A 15,750-nucleotide genomic window follows, 5' to 3' on the forward strand; every position below is an offset into this window, starting at 1 on the left:
GAAAGAGCTGGCGGGCTGACCAATCCAGCAACCACGCAGACCCAGAACCAGAGCGATGAGTTGGCCCATCCCATAATCCACCCCATCTATGATCTGATGGTCATGCAGACCCAAAGTTGCAGGATCCCCATAACACAGGACAAAGCAGGATATCCAAGAGGAGCCCCAGTGAGGGCCCTGTATTGATGATGTATTAAAAACCAGAAACCTCAAACCAGACCAATGACTCAATACAATGAACACTTACAAGTAACAACATATGGACTAAAAGTACTAGACAATTTTACATGGATGAAGCAAGCACCTGTGGCAGGAGATCACTCTTTAGGGAGGAGCACTGTGTCCCTGTGCATTGCATGCCAATGCATTCCCACATCTTGACTCTTGATCCCTGCTATATTATCTTCTGTTCACGTTTGCAAAGATCTGACTTTCATATGGGCTGCCCACTCATTCCATCAACTGGTTCACGAGGAAGCATTTATTTATCAATTATACTCCAGAGTAAATAGATTCTGCAGAGTTCACACTGTTGGTCACTCTGTCTACTCTAGAACAAGTAGATCTTTTGTGGGTGTTCAAAATAAGATGAGGTGGGTAGGTGGGGAAGTGTGCAGCTCTCTAGTTCCTACAAGTGCTCCACAGAGGAAGAAATATGAAACACAGTCACATCCAAGTCCCCAAGTTTGGTGTGCTTTCATAGAGTCTAGACACAGAAGTTTATGTTATAGAACCCTAGGCATTCTGCACCAAAGCTGGATAGGTATTTTGTATGGTCATCAAAGATACTGTGAGTTAAATATTGCAGGGCTTGGGGTGTAGCTCAGGGGTAGAGTCTATGGGTACTGAATAGACTCTATAAAGTCTTAGATTCAGTTCTCAGTACATACAAGTGCGCGCATGCACACACACACACACACACACACACACACACAGCAATAGCAGCAGCAGCAGCAGCAGCAATAACAGTAGCAGCAGCAAGAGACCCCAAGTCTAATGTCTGCCTCTTAGCTTAACCGTTCATAAAAGGCATTGGGATTGAACAAGTCAGTACAACACAGCTATTTCCACCAAAAGTTGAAATGCAGTGGTGTAAGTCTTTTTATTCCTAACTACAGTGTAAAGTGGCTTTCTCTAATGTATTGACTCATTACAAGTAGCTACACTCACTAAAATGTAGGTGATATTCTGTGAGCCAGTGTACCAGTGCTTAATAATGAAAGACCGGTTTGTGGTTTTGTTGTTGTTGTTGTTGGTTTTTTTTTTTTTTGGTTTTTACGAGACAGGGTTTCTCTGTATTGTTTTGGAGGCTATCAGTCCAGCCCGGCCTCGAACTCACAGAGATCCGCCTGCCTCTGCCTCCCGAGTGCTGGGATTAAAGGCGTGTGCCACCACCGCCCGGCGGTTTGTGTTTTTATGACTATTTTTTTAAAGTTACAAACACAGTAGTGGGGTTCATTATGGTGTTTTCATATGCATGCATCATTATGCGAAAGACTTTTGCACATAGTTGCAAAACAGAATGTAACTTACTGGTTTGTTTATCACATCGATATCCAGACATCAGTGGCTATTGATGTTCACCTGAGGAAAGCCATTTCTCTGGAATGCCTGTATGTCAGCCTGATCCACAATTACCCTTAAGCTCTCTAAACTTAGGAATCCCTGCATGAATTCTCAGGACACCAAAGAGGAGACGCCGTATACTGAACACTAGTCTCACCATTATATGCTCCTGTGGCAAAAAGATATCCACTTTCATCAATAGCTGCACAGGTTAGTTCAATATTGAAGCCATGAGGGTCTAGAATCTGGTATATCTGGAGGCCACTCTCAAGTTCCCATACCTGTAGAAGAACGCAAACAAGAGCGAAAACCAGGTATTCCATATACCTGCCCTTCATTTCTGAGCAAAGCTTTTACCATTTTCAAAGTTTTCAAATCAGTGCTCCACACACCTTGCACCTTTCCCAGCACCTTGCCCTGCATGTGGACTTGATCAGAGGTGAGCTGTGAAACTGACTTCCGTTAGCAGGGACTGTGCTATCCCTGAGCATGCCTGCTGAGCACTAGGTGGACGAGGCAGTGTCTGCTTGTAGGAGAGCAGTCACACAGACACTTTAGACAGCCGAGGGATGCTAGACCTCAGCCCCTCCCTTCCCTCTCTCTTACTTCCTGACTACTAGGAGATGAGGATGTTGTTTTATCTCACACCCTGCCACAATGCATTGCCCTATCAAATGCCCCAAAGTAACTGGGCCAATCCACTATGCATTGAAACCTCGAAAACCACGCACCAAAGCAAATATTTCCTCCTTTTAAGTTGATTATCTCAGGTATTTTGTCGAAGTAATGGAAAAATTACTTATTGCTATAAGGGTGAAACAAAGGTGGCATCAGATTGGAAACACAATAATTAACAGTGCTCAATTAAGTCCTCAGTGACAGCAAGGGTTATGGGATAAAAGTGTGGTAAACAGCATTAACATGTAGGCAAATCCTAAAGAAAGAACTCACTGGTCACTTTAGGTATTCTCTGAGCCACAGTGACAGAGAAAGGGTTGCATAAGAATGAGACAGACCATCTGTGAAACAGGCTGGCAGTATTGGGATAAGTCCAGAAACATCATGGCTCGTCAATCCCTCTCATTGGAAACACGCAGAGGACAGATCCACAGAGCTATGATCTGCATCTCTCCTACTTTGTGACTTTGCCAAGTTCAGGTGTAATTTCCCAGTCAGTGAGCAACTGAAGCAGCTGTCAGCACTGGAGCCCGTGGGGATGGAGCAGCACATCCAGGAGGCCAGAGGTAGAGAGGTGTGCTTGTCTCCCAAGGAATGAAAGGGAAGTTATGGCAGCCACGGAAAGAGGGAGAGGAAATTGATGAAATGGCTCATGGAAGCATGATGGCCACTGTCTGGGAAGTAGTAGAGGCATGGTTCACACAAAGTAAGTCTGGCCCAGAGGCCATATTCTCAGCCTTGGAGTGTTGTTTGTAGATGATGTCCTTAAAGGAGAGAGGAATGTGGCTCCCTGCATAAATGGGTGTCTAAGTCACTCGTCTCATCTCCAAGTCTGAACTATAATCCTTATCCATCCAACAGGATAGAAAAACTCCCTTAGATACTTCTCTTCATCTTGTATTGGAAAAAAAGATAAGACAGATCATGCCACATGAATGCAGGGCAGAATTTAATTTAATCTAGTGTATCTTCAGCAGCAGAAAAAAAAGTCCTATGATAATTAACCACGTTCAGGGGATTCAGGCTTGAGGAAGTATCTAGCAGCTGACCACAGAAGGTTAAATATGAGGAATTTGATTGTTTCCCAGAGGGATGCTGTCTACAGATTCATAGACCTCCACTTGGTGCATTCATGAAATAACAGGATAGAAATCCCCCTAGGTATCACTGGTAGATGGTTTCAGTGGTTGTAACGACAAACACAGTTAACATGGCTAAGTACTACACCACTCAACACAGCAGTGGACGTGGCTAGAGGTACAGAGCCCAAGGCCATGGCTGCTCACAGTAGACAGACCCAGGCACACATCCCACTTTTATGAGAACAATAGGATCTGAGGAAGGTCACTTATCTCTGAGCCCTGGCTTCTCCATATTTAGAACAGAGGTCTTTGTCTGCAAAAATCTTTCATGAGATTTATTGGAAATCATAGACTTAGTGGTCTTGGTCTGTATAACTGTACCCATAAGAGTTATGGTGCAGCTGGGTGGTGTTGGTGTATGCCTTTAATCCCAGAACTCGGGAAGCAGACACAGGTGAATCTCTTAAGTTTGAGTCCAGCCTGGTCTACAGAGTGAGTTCTAGGACAGCTAGGACTACACAAAGAAACCCTGTCTTGAAAAATGAAAAACAAAACAAAAAAAGTTTTGGTGCATGCCTACTAAATGTCTCTCTCCCTTCCTTCTTAGCATACAACTGCTAGTGAAATTTAAGTATGGGTTAGTTCTTTCTCCCTAATATATTGCCTTTAAAATTCCTATTTGGCTCAGGGGATGAAGATGCTTACAACTGATGACCTGAGTTTGATCCATGAAACCTACACGATCGAAGGAGAGAATCAAACCCACAAGTTGTCCTCTGATCTCCATAGACACACATCCATTTCCACACAAAATAAATATATAAATGTAATATTATTAAATTTTCTATTTGTAATCTGACTTTAATCAAACATGTGACTTGAACTGGCTTAAAACACTTCTTTATCATATGTTCATGAAAGCTTAAAGGGCTTCAATGCATTCTCAGTCTATGTACCACTACATATAAAACCCTATGCTTTACCTAGAAGTAACATTTCAGTTACTCAGCCTTTTCATGCCTAGGGAGTCATTACACACTCACCTTGATTATGGACTCTGAGCAGATAGTGAGCACTTGGTGGAAGTATTTGTTGTACAACATGACATTGATTTCTCGTTCGTGAGTGTGAGGCACCTGCTTTGTGTCCTGTATCATCCTGGTCAAGGGATACATGTCTATAACACTTGAACCTGTAAGCAAAGAAGGAAGGCTATCACCCAGCTGGGTGTGGATAATGGTGCATCTTTGTAATCCCACACTTTCGAGACTGAAACGGGAAGATCATGGGTCTCTGGGCCATCATTGACTGCATAGTGACATCACATCCCAAAAATTAAATGAACTCAAAAGTGAAGAACTTTGCAAAAGCATCTCAGAAGTTTGGAATTTCACAGTGGATTTGACCCAACCAGCTAGGTTTGGAGCCAGCCGGCCAGTGATATTAAAGTATAAAAGTATAAATGTCTTAGCATTTAATAAGGTGAGACTACTGTTGCCTACTCTGGAGCATCTCTGACAGACACAGCAAATGTGATTCAGCCAGGAGTAAGCAGTCATTGGAGACTTCATTATCTTTCAAGCACAGGTCATTTTGACCCCCATTTTCCTAGTTTTTATAGTCTGCTCCCTGCTCCTTACTGTGTGCCCCTCCAGTGTGTGCATGTCGGTCACGCTATCCACCAGCCTTCTGCTGATTTGAGGCTTGCTCTGGCGATTGAAATTGAGTCAGAGTTCTTCAGGCCAACAAATGATAACACATGCTGTGAACATGGTCTGATTAAATATAATGAATGAGAATGATTGCAGGCCAGTGATTGTAACATCAATAGTAAAATTAATTTCCATATAGTTAGCAAGGCCAGGGTGTTGGGAAGCAGTATTCTTGCATTTTCCTATCGGTATGGCTTACATCTCAAAATAAGAATCTTGTGTGCTGTAGTTTAGTGTAATTTCTAGAAATACTTAAAATGTATCAAAGCATTCATTTTTATTTATTTACTTATTTGTGTTTTTTTTTTACAAGACAGGGTTTCTCTGAGTAACCCTGGCTGTCTTGGAACTCATTCTATGGACCAGACTGGCCTCCAACTCAGAGGTCCACCTGCCTCTGCTGCCCAAGTGCTGAGTGTAAAGGTATGCACGGCCACAGCCCAGCACATTCTTTAGTTCAAACAAAATCAGAAGTTCTAAGAATAGGAAACTTCTTCCTACTTATTAATGTGGACATCGAGTTGTCAAAGAAACTCGCCAAGTCTTAGTAGCAGTTACTAAGGTGTTTAGATCTTGTGATACAGCCTGTTCATATGTAAAGGACTGAGATGGTTCATCAGGATATGTCACTCAGTTCAAGCACCACTGCTAGGAAACATGATAGATGGGTGATCATCAAGCTCTCAAAGGCACACTTGGAGCCTCTCCACACATCCTTAAACAGGATACTTACAGCTAACATAGCTGAACTTGCATGTGAAGAACTGACACTTTTCCACCCCTTTGACTAGTTATCCTACAATAATGGAAATACTGCAGGAAAAAAGAACGAATGCAGATTCAGGACTCAGAAGTTCTGAGATCGAATCTCAGCTCTGTTTTAATATTCTACTAGTTAGTTGAACTGTCTGAGGTTTGGCTTGGCCATTTACAAGACTTCAATGAAGGATTCCTACCTCAAAGGGTGACTATGCAGATGAAATGAAAAGTAAAAAAGGCTGCAAATACTTGTCATCATCACCAGTGTATTGACGATGACGCTGACAGTAACAATCATTGGGTGCAGTGTTGCTGCCCACATAGCTCAGAAAACTACTCTACCTGACATCACTTGAATCTAAGCACAAATTAATACACTTGATATAATCCTAATGTCAAGATGATGGCTGTGATTATATAATTTATTTATTTTATGTGCATTGGTGCTTGGCCTCCACGTATGTCTCTGTGAGGACGTGATGGCTGCACTTTTAATGATCAGGCAATACACAGAGCTCAGTACTTTTACAAATAGGAGCACCACCAAAAGTATACAAGCATGGAAATAAATCTTGACTTTCCTATTCTCCATCTTCTTCTTTGTCTTGATACTTTAGCTTTCCCTTATTCTGATGATAATTGGGACAAAAATGCTGAACCCGATAATCAAGCAGGCAAGTTTGTGTATTAAGAGGTGACATTTGTGTAGAATCATTAATATGTTCATTTCAGAGGGGATCTGATGGAGGAGAGGCATTCACAACTGAAACTAAGTTCTGGTTTTCAGGGTGGAAAATTATTTATTGAGCATGATGTGATGGTTCTCCTCTCGCCCAGGAAAAATAAACAACACAAAATTAAAAATAATTATGTTCCCCAACAGAGACAGCACCAATCACTTCCCTGCCTTAATTAATCCCCCAGGAACTCAGAGCAGGTGGTCAGTGATAATATGCTTAGGAAAGGCAATTCTGGCTTAGTGTTCCAGAGGATAGAGCTGCTACTAATATAAGCATTTTTCTTCTAAAAGCTGAAGGCTGTGCATGTGAACAGTAGCCAACCTAAATGCCTAACAAGGTTCTTTGTCTTTTTAGTGTATCTGTCAATAAAAGACAAAAAGCCATAACACAATTTGTCAACCAATGCATTGTATTTAGGTCCTAACTTCCTGGATTCTGGCCTCTCCCTCTACTGCGTTTTATCTGGAATCAAATGTAGCTGAGAAGGACTTTATCCATCTTACAGAGTGACCATCTTCTTACCAGCACTGTCTTGCCTCAGAAAACAAGTTCATGCTGGCACATGCTAGGGTCCCCATCCTATGAAAGTACCAATTTACTGCATCCAAGAGACAAACCAGAGCCTGGGCATAGCGACAGCTTTCTCACGTCTTTCTGCTTAACCTGGGCCATTTACTCCTTAAGCTCATTATCTTATAGAACTGACCTAGTATTTTCATAAAAGAGAGGTTGTATATTTCATCAACTCACATAGGATAAGGCATTGACATAAATATTTATATTGTTATGATATTTTTATTTTTGTGTGTTTTCATAGTAAGGACCCAAGAGCTATCTTTTTTTAAAATATAAAATACATGAAATTAATTTATCATGCTCTAGGTACACATACCTGTAATGAGCATACCATGGCTGGCATCATACACCATAGAATAAATCTGCATGTCTCCTGGCCCTCCTTGGCTATCGTGGAAGACTTGCAATACTGATAGAGTTTGGATATCCCACACTCGGAAGACCTGGGGAATGAACAGAAGTAACCAATTAACATGCCATAGTTTTCGCTTGGGACAGCTAAGTCTTTAAAGTTAAGTATGCTCTTATAAGCTTGCAGTGAAATGTGATTTGCACTATGAGCACAGGTGTTCTGTTTCAACTTGGCTCTCAGTTCTAGTGTTTACCAACATGGAGTAACTGACTGCAAAGCATTGCTTAAGTGAAATAAGCCAGACCCAGAAAGAAAAAAATACTTCATATCTTCTTTTATATGGAAACTAGACTTTGAGAGTGTGTTTGTTTATATATATGTATGCAAGTCATAAAACGAGAAAGGAGATCTGAGGGAGGAGGAAGAAATGTTAAGGAAGTTGGAATTAGAGAAAGTAACAGAAGGGAAGGCTGTCTGAAGATAAGGGACCAGCTGTGGGGACAGAATGGCAGAAATGAATGAGAAGAAAATATAATGACACAGATGTATAAGGATGCCATTCTCAGGTATTGGTAACATGCTAGTGCTTTTGGGAAAAAAGAGCAGTGATACTCAAGAGGTTCTGTGAGTGCTTGTTTCCTGTCAATAGCTCCAAGCAGGGGCTAGAAGTATTCCTGGGAAGGTATTGGTGTCAAAGTTTGGGAGAGCCCACCTAGAGCCAGTTAGCCCTGGGCAGGCTTAGGAAGAAAACAAGGACAAAAACATTTCAGAAAGAGGCTGAGTTGGTGTAAGGGACAAGCATAGAAGATTCTCACTTTCACTAAACAAATCTTGGGTGACAGAACAGGATATTTACAACTCATAATTCTTGCATAAGGGCAAGTGAATGTAAATTACAAAAAAATTCAGTCTTGTAGCAGTAAGAGTTAAAATGTTGACTTTCCCCCCAACAAATTGGGAGTGTAAGAATTAAACAAAGGATTATTTTAGCATTGGGAAAAACACTGAATTATGAAGCTGATTAACTCTGAGAATCAGGTGCGGGAAGGAACTGAAGTTGCTAGCCACAAAACACCAAAGAAAACGACAAGAGACTTTCACCCAAAGCCCTCTATAAGGAACAACTAATGAGTAATGACAAAGGGAATGTGCAAACATAAGTAGTGCATGCACTCCAAGGGAAGCATGCTCAGATTCAGCAGCGGCTTCTGGCAAGCTTCATGTCAGTTGTTATTAGCCAAAGACATTAACTAATTTTGTTTTCCTGCAGTGAGTGTTTGTCATAGAATGAGCAGAGTGAATATCTGAGTTTTAGGAGTTGGTGTCAGATTCATAGAACAGAGAATGGTCTAAAAAGGTGCAGCACTAACAAGACACTCAGAGTCCATGAGCTGGGAGAGGAGCTTCACTCAAGCGTGAGGACCAATGGAGGTGCTCTCCGTATCGCTGCTGCTGACTCCAGCAAAGCTTAGACAAATAGTAGGGAGGAGACGGGTCATTCTACTGCACCATAAGTACTTTAAATAGAAACATGAGCGTTGAGACATAGTGAAAAAAACATCATCTCAGAGCCTATCTTTAGAAACACAGTGTCATTTAGATGGAGTGAGCGATTTAGGAACAGATTAGTCTATCATATATTAAGGGAGTCTGGGATTTGACCTGCCTTTCTAAACAATTCCCAATGACCACAAGAAGCTAATAATTGAATCAAATTTGTCTGACTCAATGAATTACATGATTTTACATTGTGAGGAGCCTGGAAATGTGTGAAGCAGTGAAATCCCTTTGAGAGTCATCATCATGGAGAGTTGGTATGTATAACTGAAGTACAAATGGATTATGTACAACTGTACTACAAATGGATGTAGGTTTGACATCATCTTTATGAAGAATTCAGTGCAAAAATGTGCTTATTTATTTGCTACCAATAAGTTGATAGGAAAAATTAAGTTTGCAATGTGGAACAAGACTTGCTAATTTTATTGTTTTGTTCTCACATTTTTTTCCTCAGTGTGACAATTGACAAGTAAAAAAAATGAAGACATCAGCACACACATCATTTAAACATCAAATACTTGAGGAGGGGCTAATAAATCCCCACTCCTGGCTGAGAATCTGACAGCTTATGGCTGCTGAGCAAGGGAAACAAACCTTCTCTAGGGATGGGCCCTGGCAGATTATCCAATGCCAAGTGGTCAGTCCTTACCATGCACACATATAAGCAACAGTAAATGGACTCAGCAGGTTGTATACACACATATGTAAATATAAGTAGCAAAATAAAGAAGAAAAGGGAGTGGGGACCAGTGGGAGGAGTTGTGGGGAAGTGGGAGGGGTGGAAATGATGTGTCTCATCTATGGGATTCTCAGAAAAAAATTATAATTGCTATTACAACTAACCACACTTACTGAATTTATTCTTCTTAAAACTTTTTAATAGATTGTGTTTAATCAAACAAATACTCTTTTGCAAATACATTGAAAATACTCAAGATTCTCATTTAACATTCATAACTTATTTTTTTCTTTCTGTATTACTTTAGACAGAATATTTAAATCAGTTTCATAACAAAGTAAAACAGAGAAGTCCATGGTTTTTTTCCTGTCCTTAATAATGAGATCTTACATAGAATGGGAGCCTCTGTCTTTCTTCCCAATATGACGTTTTACATCTGTCTCTAAACATGTCCTGTCTCATGCAGTGGTCAAAACAAGCAGGGCAGTGGCTGTTCTTCTGTATTCTGACATCATTTATTCTCAGCAGCCATCAGTTACTTCAGAGAAAAATTAGGTATCTATATATGCATGTATGTGTGTGTGCATGCATGTGCTAGGCCTCCCTGCAGTTGGCTTGAAGAACAAACAGCTTCATTTTGGCTCTATTCTCTTCTTGTTACCTTTGCGGAGGAGAGGCTGATGACATGCTGCTCTTTCTCATTGCTTACGATCTCTGTGATGCTGAACATGTGCCCCACTAGCTTCCCAACTGGTTTAGTGCTGATATTGGGGTGCCACAACCGGAGGACTTTATCATCTCCTAGAAAGGACGACAGTGACAGAGGCCTCGTATTCTGAAGTGCTCAAAAGTTAAAACATGCCCTCATTTTATTTCTGTGGCTGTGATAGAACATCTTCAACTCACAGTTTCAGGTCACAGTCTATCAGAGCAGGAGCATAAAGGCAGCAGGAATTTAAAACAAGTAGTCACAACACACACACCATCAAGAGCAGAGAGAATGAACGCATGCCTGCTTATTGCTCATCTAGTGATCTCTACTCTTCTACAGTAGGGAGTGATGTGGCCCACTTTCAGGTTGAGTTTTCCCACATCAATGAATGAACCCAGGGCAATCCTCATAGACATGCCTACAGGCCTTTGGGAGCCAGGCAGCCCCTCACTGAGATCTTTCCTGGCCATTCTGGAGTCTAGCCACTCGACAATTAAAATTCACCATCACCTAAAGCATCTCTCATTCAGTGATACCCTGATCTTTTTTCCTAACAAACCCCAGCCAACAGCTCCCTGGAGGCATTCCTTCTGTGACCGACTTGTAAGACATTAGCCTTGTTTTGGATCTGTCTGTGATCAACGTATTTTCACATACAAATGTGGATTCACATAAATATTTCATGAGTACTTTTCTTGATTCAATACTTCCCTACTCTGCCATGCATTAATACATTATTTATACTTTATTTATTTCCAAAACAAACTTCAAGCAGCTGGTCTTTTGTTTTTACAGCCTTAAATTATGCAAACATTATAATAATAAAAGAAATCAAGGGAAGAGGCAAACTGCTCATAATCTCCAGCATGAGCAAATCATCTGCTGCTTATTTTTCCATTTTCCTTTTTCCTGCAGAACCACAAGCACAAGACATTTATATGTAATTACTATCACAGCATAGATTTTGTTTTTTGATTGTTAAAATCATCTGGGTACACAGTAAAATAATGAAACGGTATAGAAGGGTGACATTTTTGTAAGAAAAAAAAGCCTTCACCCAGTCTGCCCCCTTATGCCCCAATTCCTAGTGCTTTTCCCTAGAGGAAGTCACTGTTAACATTTTTTTGCAGTTCATTTGTGTGGGGTGTGTGTGTGTGTGTGTGTGTGTGTGAGAGAGAGAGAGAGAGACAGACAGACAGACAGACAGACAGAGACAGAGAGACAGACAGAGAGACAGAGACAAACAGAGACAGAGAGACAGAGAGACAGAGAGACAGAGAGATCATGAACACCAGAGGTCAAGGTCAGGTATGTTCCATAAGTGTGCTCCATCTTAGTTTTTGAGACAGGGTCTCTCACTGAGCCTAGAGAGCATTGACTGACACTGTAGCTGCATGTATTTGTAGTAAGTGTTGTAACATTTCAAAACTTATATACAGTATGTAATAGATCAGGAGAATATCTTTTATCCAAGAATTGTGTTCCTCTGTGTTGGGAATGTTTTAAAATCCTACTAGCTATGTTGGAATATTCAGTTAATTAATATTCAGTTAACTGCTTGGACCATAGTTATTCCATTATGCTGCTATACAATCTTGGAAGAAAGCCCCCTTCCCTATCTGCCATCTCTTCACATCCCTCACTCTCTGCCCAGGCTCTGGTAACTGTTGTTCTACTCTCTTATTTGAGATTGACTTTGTAGTTTTCACATAGAGAGAGAGCATGTAGTATTTGTCTTTCTGTGTTTGCTTTATTCATTAACATGATGTCCTCAAGTTTGTCTATGTTGCTTGAAGTGATAGAATGCCATTCCTTTTTCTTTTTTAGTTTTTCGAGACAGGGTTTCTCTGTAGCTTTGGAACCTGTCCTGGAACTCACTTCGTAGACCAGGTTAGCCTCAGACTTACAGAGATCAGCCTGCCTCTGCCTCCTGAATGCTGGCTCTTTTTTCATAGTTAAATAACTTACCATTGATAGTTCATAATTTCTTAACCATGATCTATGACATATTGTTCTGTGATATTGGATTTTATCTTTTATTTTATTCAGCAATGCCGTCCGGGGCAGCGTGTTCAGTTTGTTTTTAGATTAGTTATAAGTTTCCAAAAGTAGAAACATTATGCTAAATCATCTTTATGACTTTAAGACATACTGCCAAGTGGCTTTCCAAAATGCTTCTACCACCTTAAGGCCACTAGCTTTATCAGTCTGACCATCATGTGGACCCTGTGATTTCAAGTGTAAGGCGCTTTAATACAACTAAAATGATGTTCATTTTGCTTTACATGAGTGCTGGGGAGAAAATTCAGGTACCCTTGCAGCAAACATTCTAATATGGAGCCATCCATATTAAATCACTTAGTGATTCAGATATGATGGGTTTGGGAATGATTTAATATTTTAAGTCATTTAATCCTATAATTAAATTCTTGTAATATAAGAATGTTGGATCATATAATTTCTCAACTATTATCTTGAAATTCTGTAATATTTTTATGATTCCGTTTCCAGGATGATATTTAATGAGTTATTTGTAAAATAGAAAAACCTAATTTCTTTGAAATAATCTATATTTTAAAAATCATTACACAATTGACCCTTTTTAAAAACAAATAAACTTTAGCTATGCATTTGTGCAAATAACAAGGGCTGCTCATAACAAAAGAAATTCCAAAATATATATGGCACAAACAATGAAAATATCCTTATTCTTAGTCATGTTAAACCTTGGCACTTGAAGACATTTACTGAAAGTTAGTATGATCACAGCTAAGTGCAAGGAGGCTGGGGAAGACGGTCTAGTTGAGTTGCCCTGGAAGAGAAGATCTACATGTGGAGCAAAGCTAGCCAGCCTCTGCATGCGTGTGCATATGTATGTGACCAGTAAGTGTATGCTTGTGTGTTTTCAGTGTGAGTGCACACATGCCTCTGGGTGCTTGAGGAAGTCAGAGGAGAATCTTTGGGTGCCACGCTCCCCTTTATACCTTCTAATCATGTTCTCAGAACCAAGGGACAGTTATACATAAATCCTAAATTTAACTTATCTATTTTGCTTAATCTGCTAGCATGTATTTGACCACCCGTAGAACCAACTTGCCTTTATATGCTAGACAATTTGTAGGTACAGCCATGCTGAAAGAGCCAATTAGGCATAGGGTACAATTGGGTGACTTAGAAGCTAGATATTCATAGGTTAGCCAAATGTGATAGATTAATATGCTCCAATAATGCAGATTATTTTGTTGGACCCCAAGAAAAGGGATTGTAGTATTTTCTCTACCCTTTTCATTCTCTCCCAATCTTTTCTTCAAGGATATACCAGAATAGCTACATAATTAAAAAAAACAAAAACAAAAACAAAAACCCTGAATGCCATGTCAATGTACCATCCCACATCATAACCATTCATTATTATTTAGTTATAATAAATAATCCACTAAGTTCTTCTTTGAGGCAGAATTTTCTTCCGGTTTACAGTGGTACCCTACCAAGGAACATATAGTAAGAAACAATTCATCAAGTAGTTATTGAGGAGTCACAGCTCAGAGGTTTAACTGCTAAATGCTAAGGGATGGGGGTGGGGAGAACATGCATCTACCCCAAAGGGAACCTAGGTTGATTGTTTGTCTAGTCCTTTTGTGAAGATCAATTATATCATTTGGATGCTCGGATGTTGGAGTAGCATGAGAAGAATGATGAAAAATGAGGACTCAGATGGCTCTTATTTGCTGGGGATCAAATTGTGACCTTTCAAAATCCTTGTTGAAGCCATAACCATCAATGGGGGGTTTCTTGGAGGGAAGGCCTTGGGGAGACAGTTAGCATTAAATAAGGTCATAAGGATGGGGTCCTCTTAAGAAGAGGGATCAGGCAGCTCTCTTCTCATCTCCCTACACATGAGGAAGCCACCTACACAGAACATAGGAGGACCTTATTAGGAGGTGACCATGTTGTTGTTTTGATCTTGAACCTGAAGCCTTCAGAATTATAAGATAATGGAATTTTGTAGCCTAATTTATGTAATGTATGATATTTTGTTATGATAGCCCAATCTTATTAGTGAAACAACACAGTATTTGGAGGTAGATCACTAGGGTATTCTTAAATTCAAATACTAAGAGCAAGAATCAAACTTTCCTTTTACTACTTTTGTGGACATTTGCTAGATTTTAAGGACACAAAATTCTAGATATTATTCTTTCCTGATACCTACTTAAAATTATGCAATGTTTATGTATTTCTTTTGTGTACACATATGTGTATGTGGAATGGGAGTATGTGTATGCCACAGTACATGTGTTGATGTTGGAGGACAACTTGAAAGAATTGGTTCCTGTCTTCCGTTATGTGGGTCCCAGGGAGTTGAATAAACTCAAGTTTTGCAGGATTGGAGGCAAGTGCCTTTAATGAGCCATCTGATCCAAAGTCTACAGAAGAGGAATAAGAAGGGGGAGGAGGAGGAGGAGGAGGAGAGGAAGAGGAGGCAGAGGCAGGTGGATCTCTGATTTCGAGGCCAGCCTGGTCTACAGAGTGAGTTCCAGGACAGCATCCAAGGCAATACAGAGAAACCCTGTCTCAAAAAAAAACAGAGAAGAAGAAGAAGAAGAAGAAGAAGAAGAAGAAGAAGAAGAAGAAGAAGAAGAAGAAGAAGAAGAAGAAGAAGAAGAAGAAGAAGAAGAAGAAGAAGAAGAAGAAGAAGAAGAAGAAGAAGAAGAAGAAGAAGAAGAAGAAGAAGAAGAAGTCATATGCTTTTGAATTGAATTCTGGATTCCTCTCTAGTGCTTCGCCCAGTCTCCCTTCCTGATCCCTGATGAAGTCAGGAGTTCTTTTTCCATGCTCTCCAGGTCTCAGTCTTCTGCATCACTAACTCCATAATCACAACTGTCTGTTGTTTACATGATGAGCCTTAGGTCAGTCATTTGTGGTGATGCTTGACAGATAACAGATAACATAATCGTTGCTTGCTAAGTTAGTACTGTAAGTGTTTCAATTTGAAATCTGGTATATTATTTATTAGCTCTATAACTCAGTATTTTGCTCTCATAGTGCACTTAACTTATACTGTAGTTTTCTTGTGAGAATAAACGAGCTCATATGCATCTAACTGAACAGATCCTGACTGCTCACTGGACATCAGCACCACTAGTGTGACTCTTCACTGTCACTGCTTTGTATAATGCATTCTACAAAATGCTGGGGGAAGAACTGGAGAAGCCACTACACAGACATGTGAAGTATGTCCCTGGTTTAAAGTGTTTATGATCTAATATAGCCATAAGGCAAGTGGGAAATATTTAGAGAGAAATATTGAATATCAAATATTATATTAAATAT

General features: G+C 40.1%; 1 protein-coding gene across 2 annotated transcripts in view; it reads right to left on the reverse strand.

Moving 5' to 3' along the window:
* Positions 1–15,750, reverse strand: part of Wdr64 (WD repeat domain 64) — a 98,344-nt gene that overhangs the window by 42,544 nt on the left and 40,050 nt on the right. For both annotated transcript variants that reach the window (XM_040739158.1, XM_013119156.3), the window contains 4 exons: positions 10,366–10,505; positions 7,430–7,556; positions 4,370–4,518; positions 1,724–1,847 (listed from right to left, as the gene is read on the reverse strand). In XM_040739158.1, coding sequence (XP_040595092.1) covers positions 1,724–1,847; positions 4,370–4,518; positions 7,430–7,556; positions 10,366–10,505 — 540 coding nt within the window. The remainder of the gene's footprint in view (positions 1–1,723; positions 1,848–4,369; positions 4,519–7,429; positions 7,557–10,365; positions 10,506–15,750) is intronic.

The sequence above is a fragment of the Mesocricetus auratus genome, unplaced genomic scaffold, assembly GCF_017639785.1.
Source record: "Mesocricetus auratus isolate SY011 unplaced genomic scaffold, BCM_Maur_2.0 Super-Scaffold_100676, whole genome shotgun sequence".
Classification (NCBI taxonomy): Eukaryota; Metazoa; Chordata; class Mammalia; order Rodentia; family Cricetidae; genus Mesocricetus; species Mesocricetus auratus.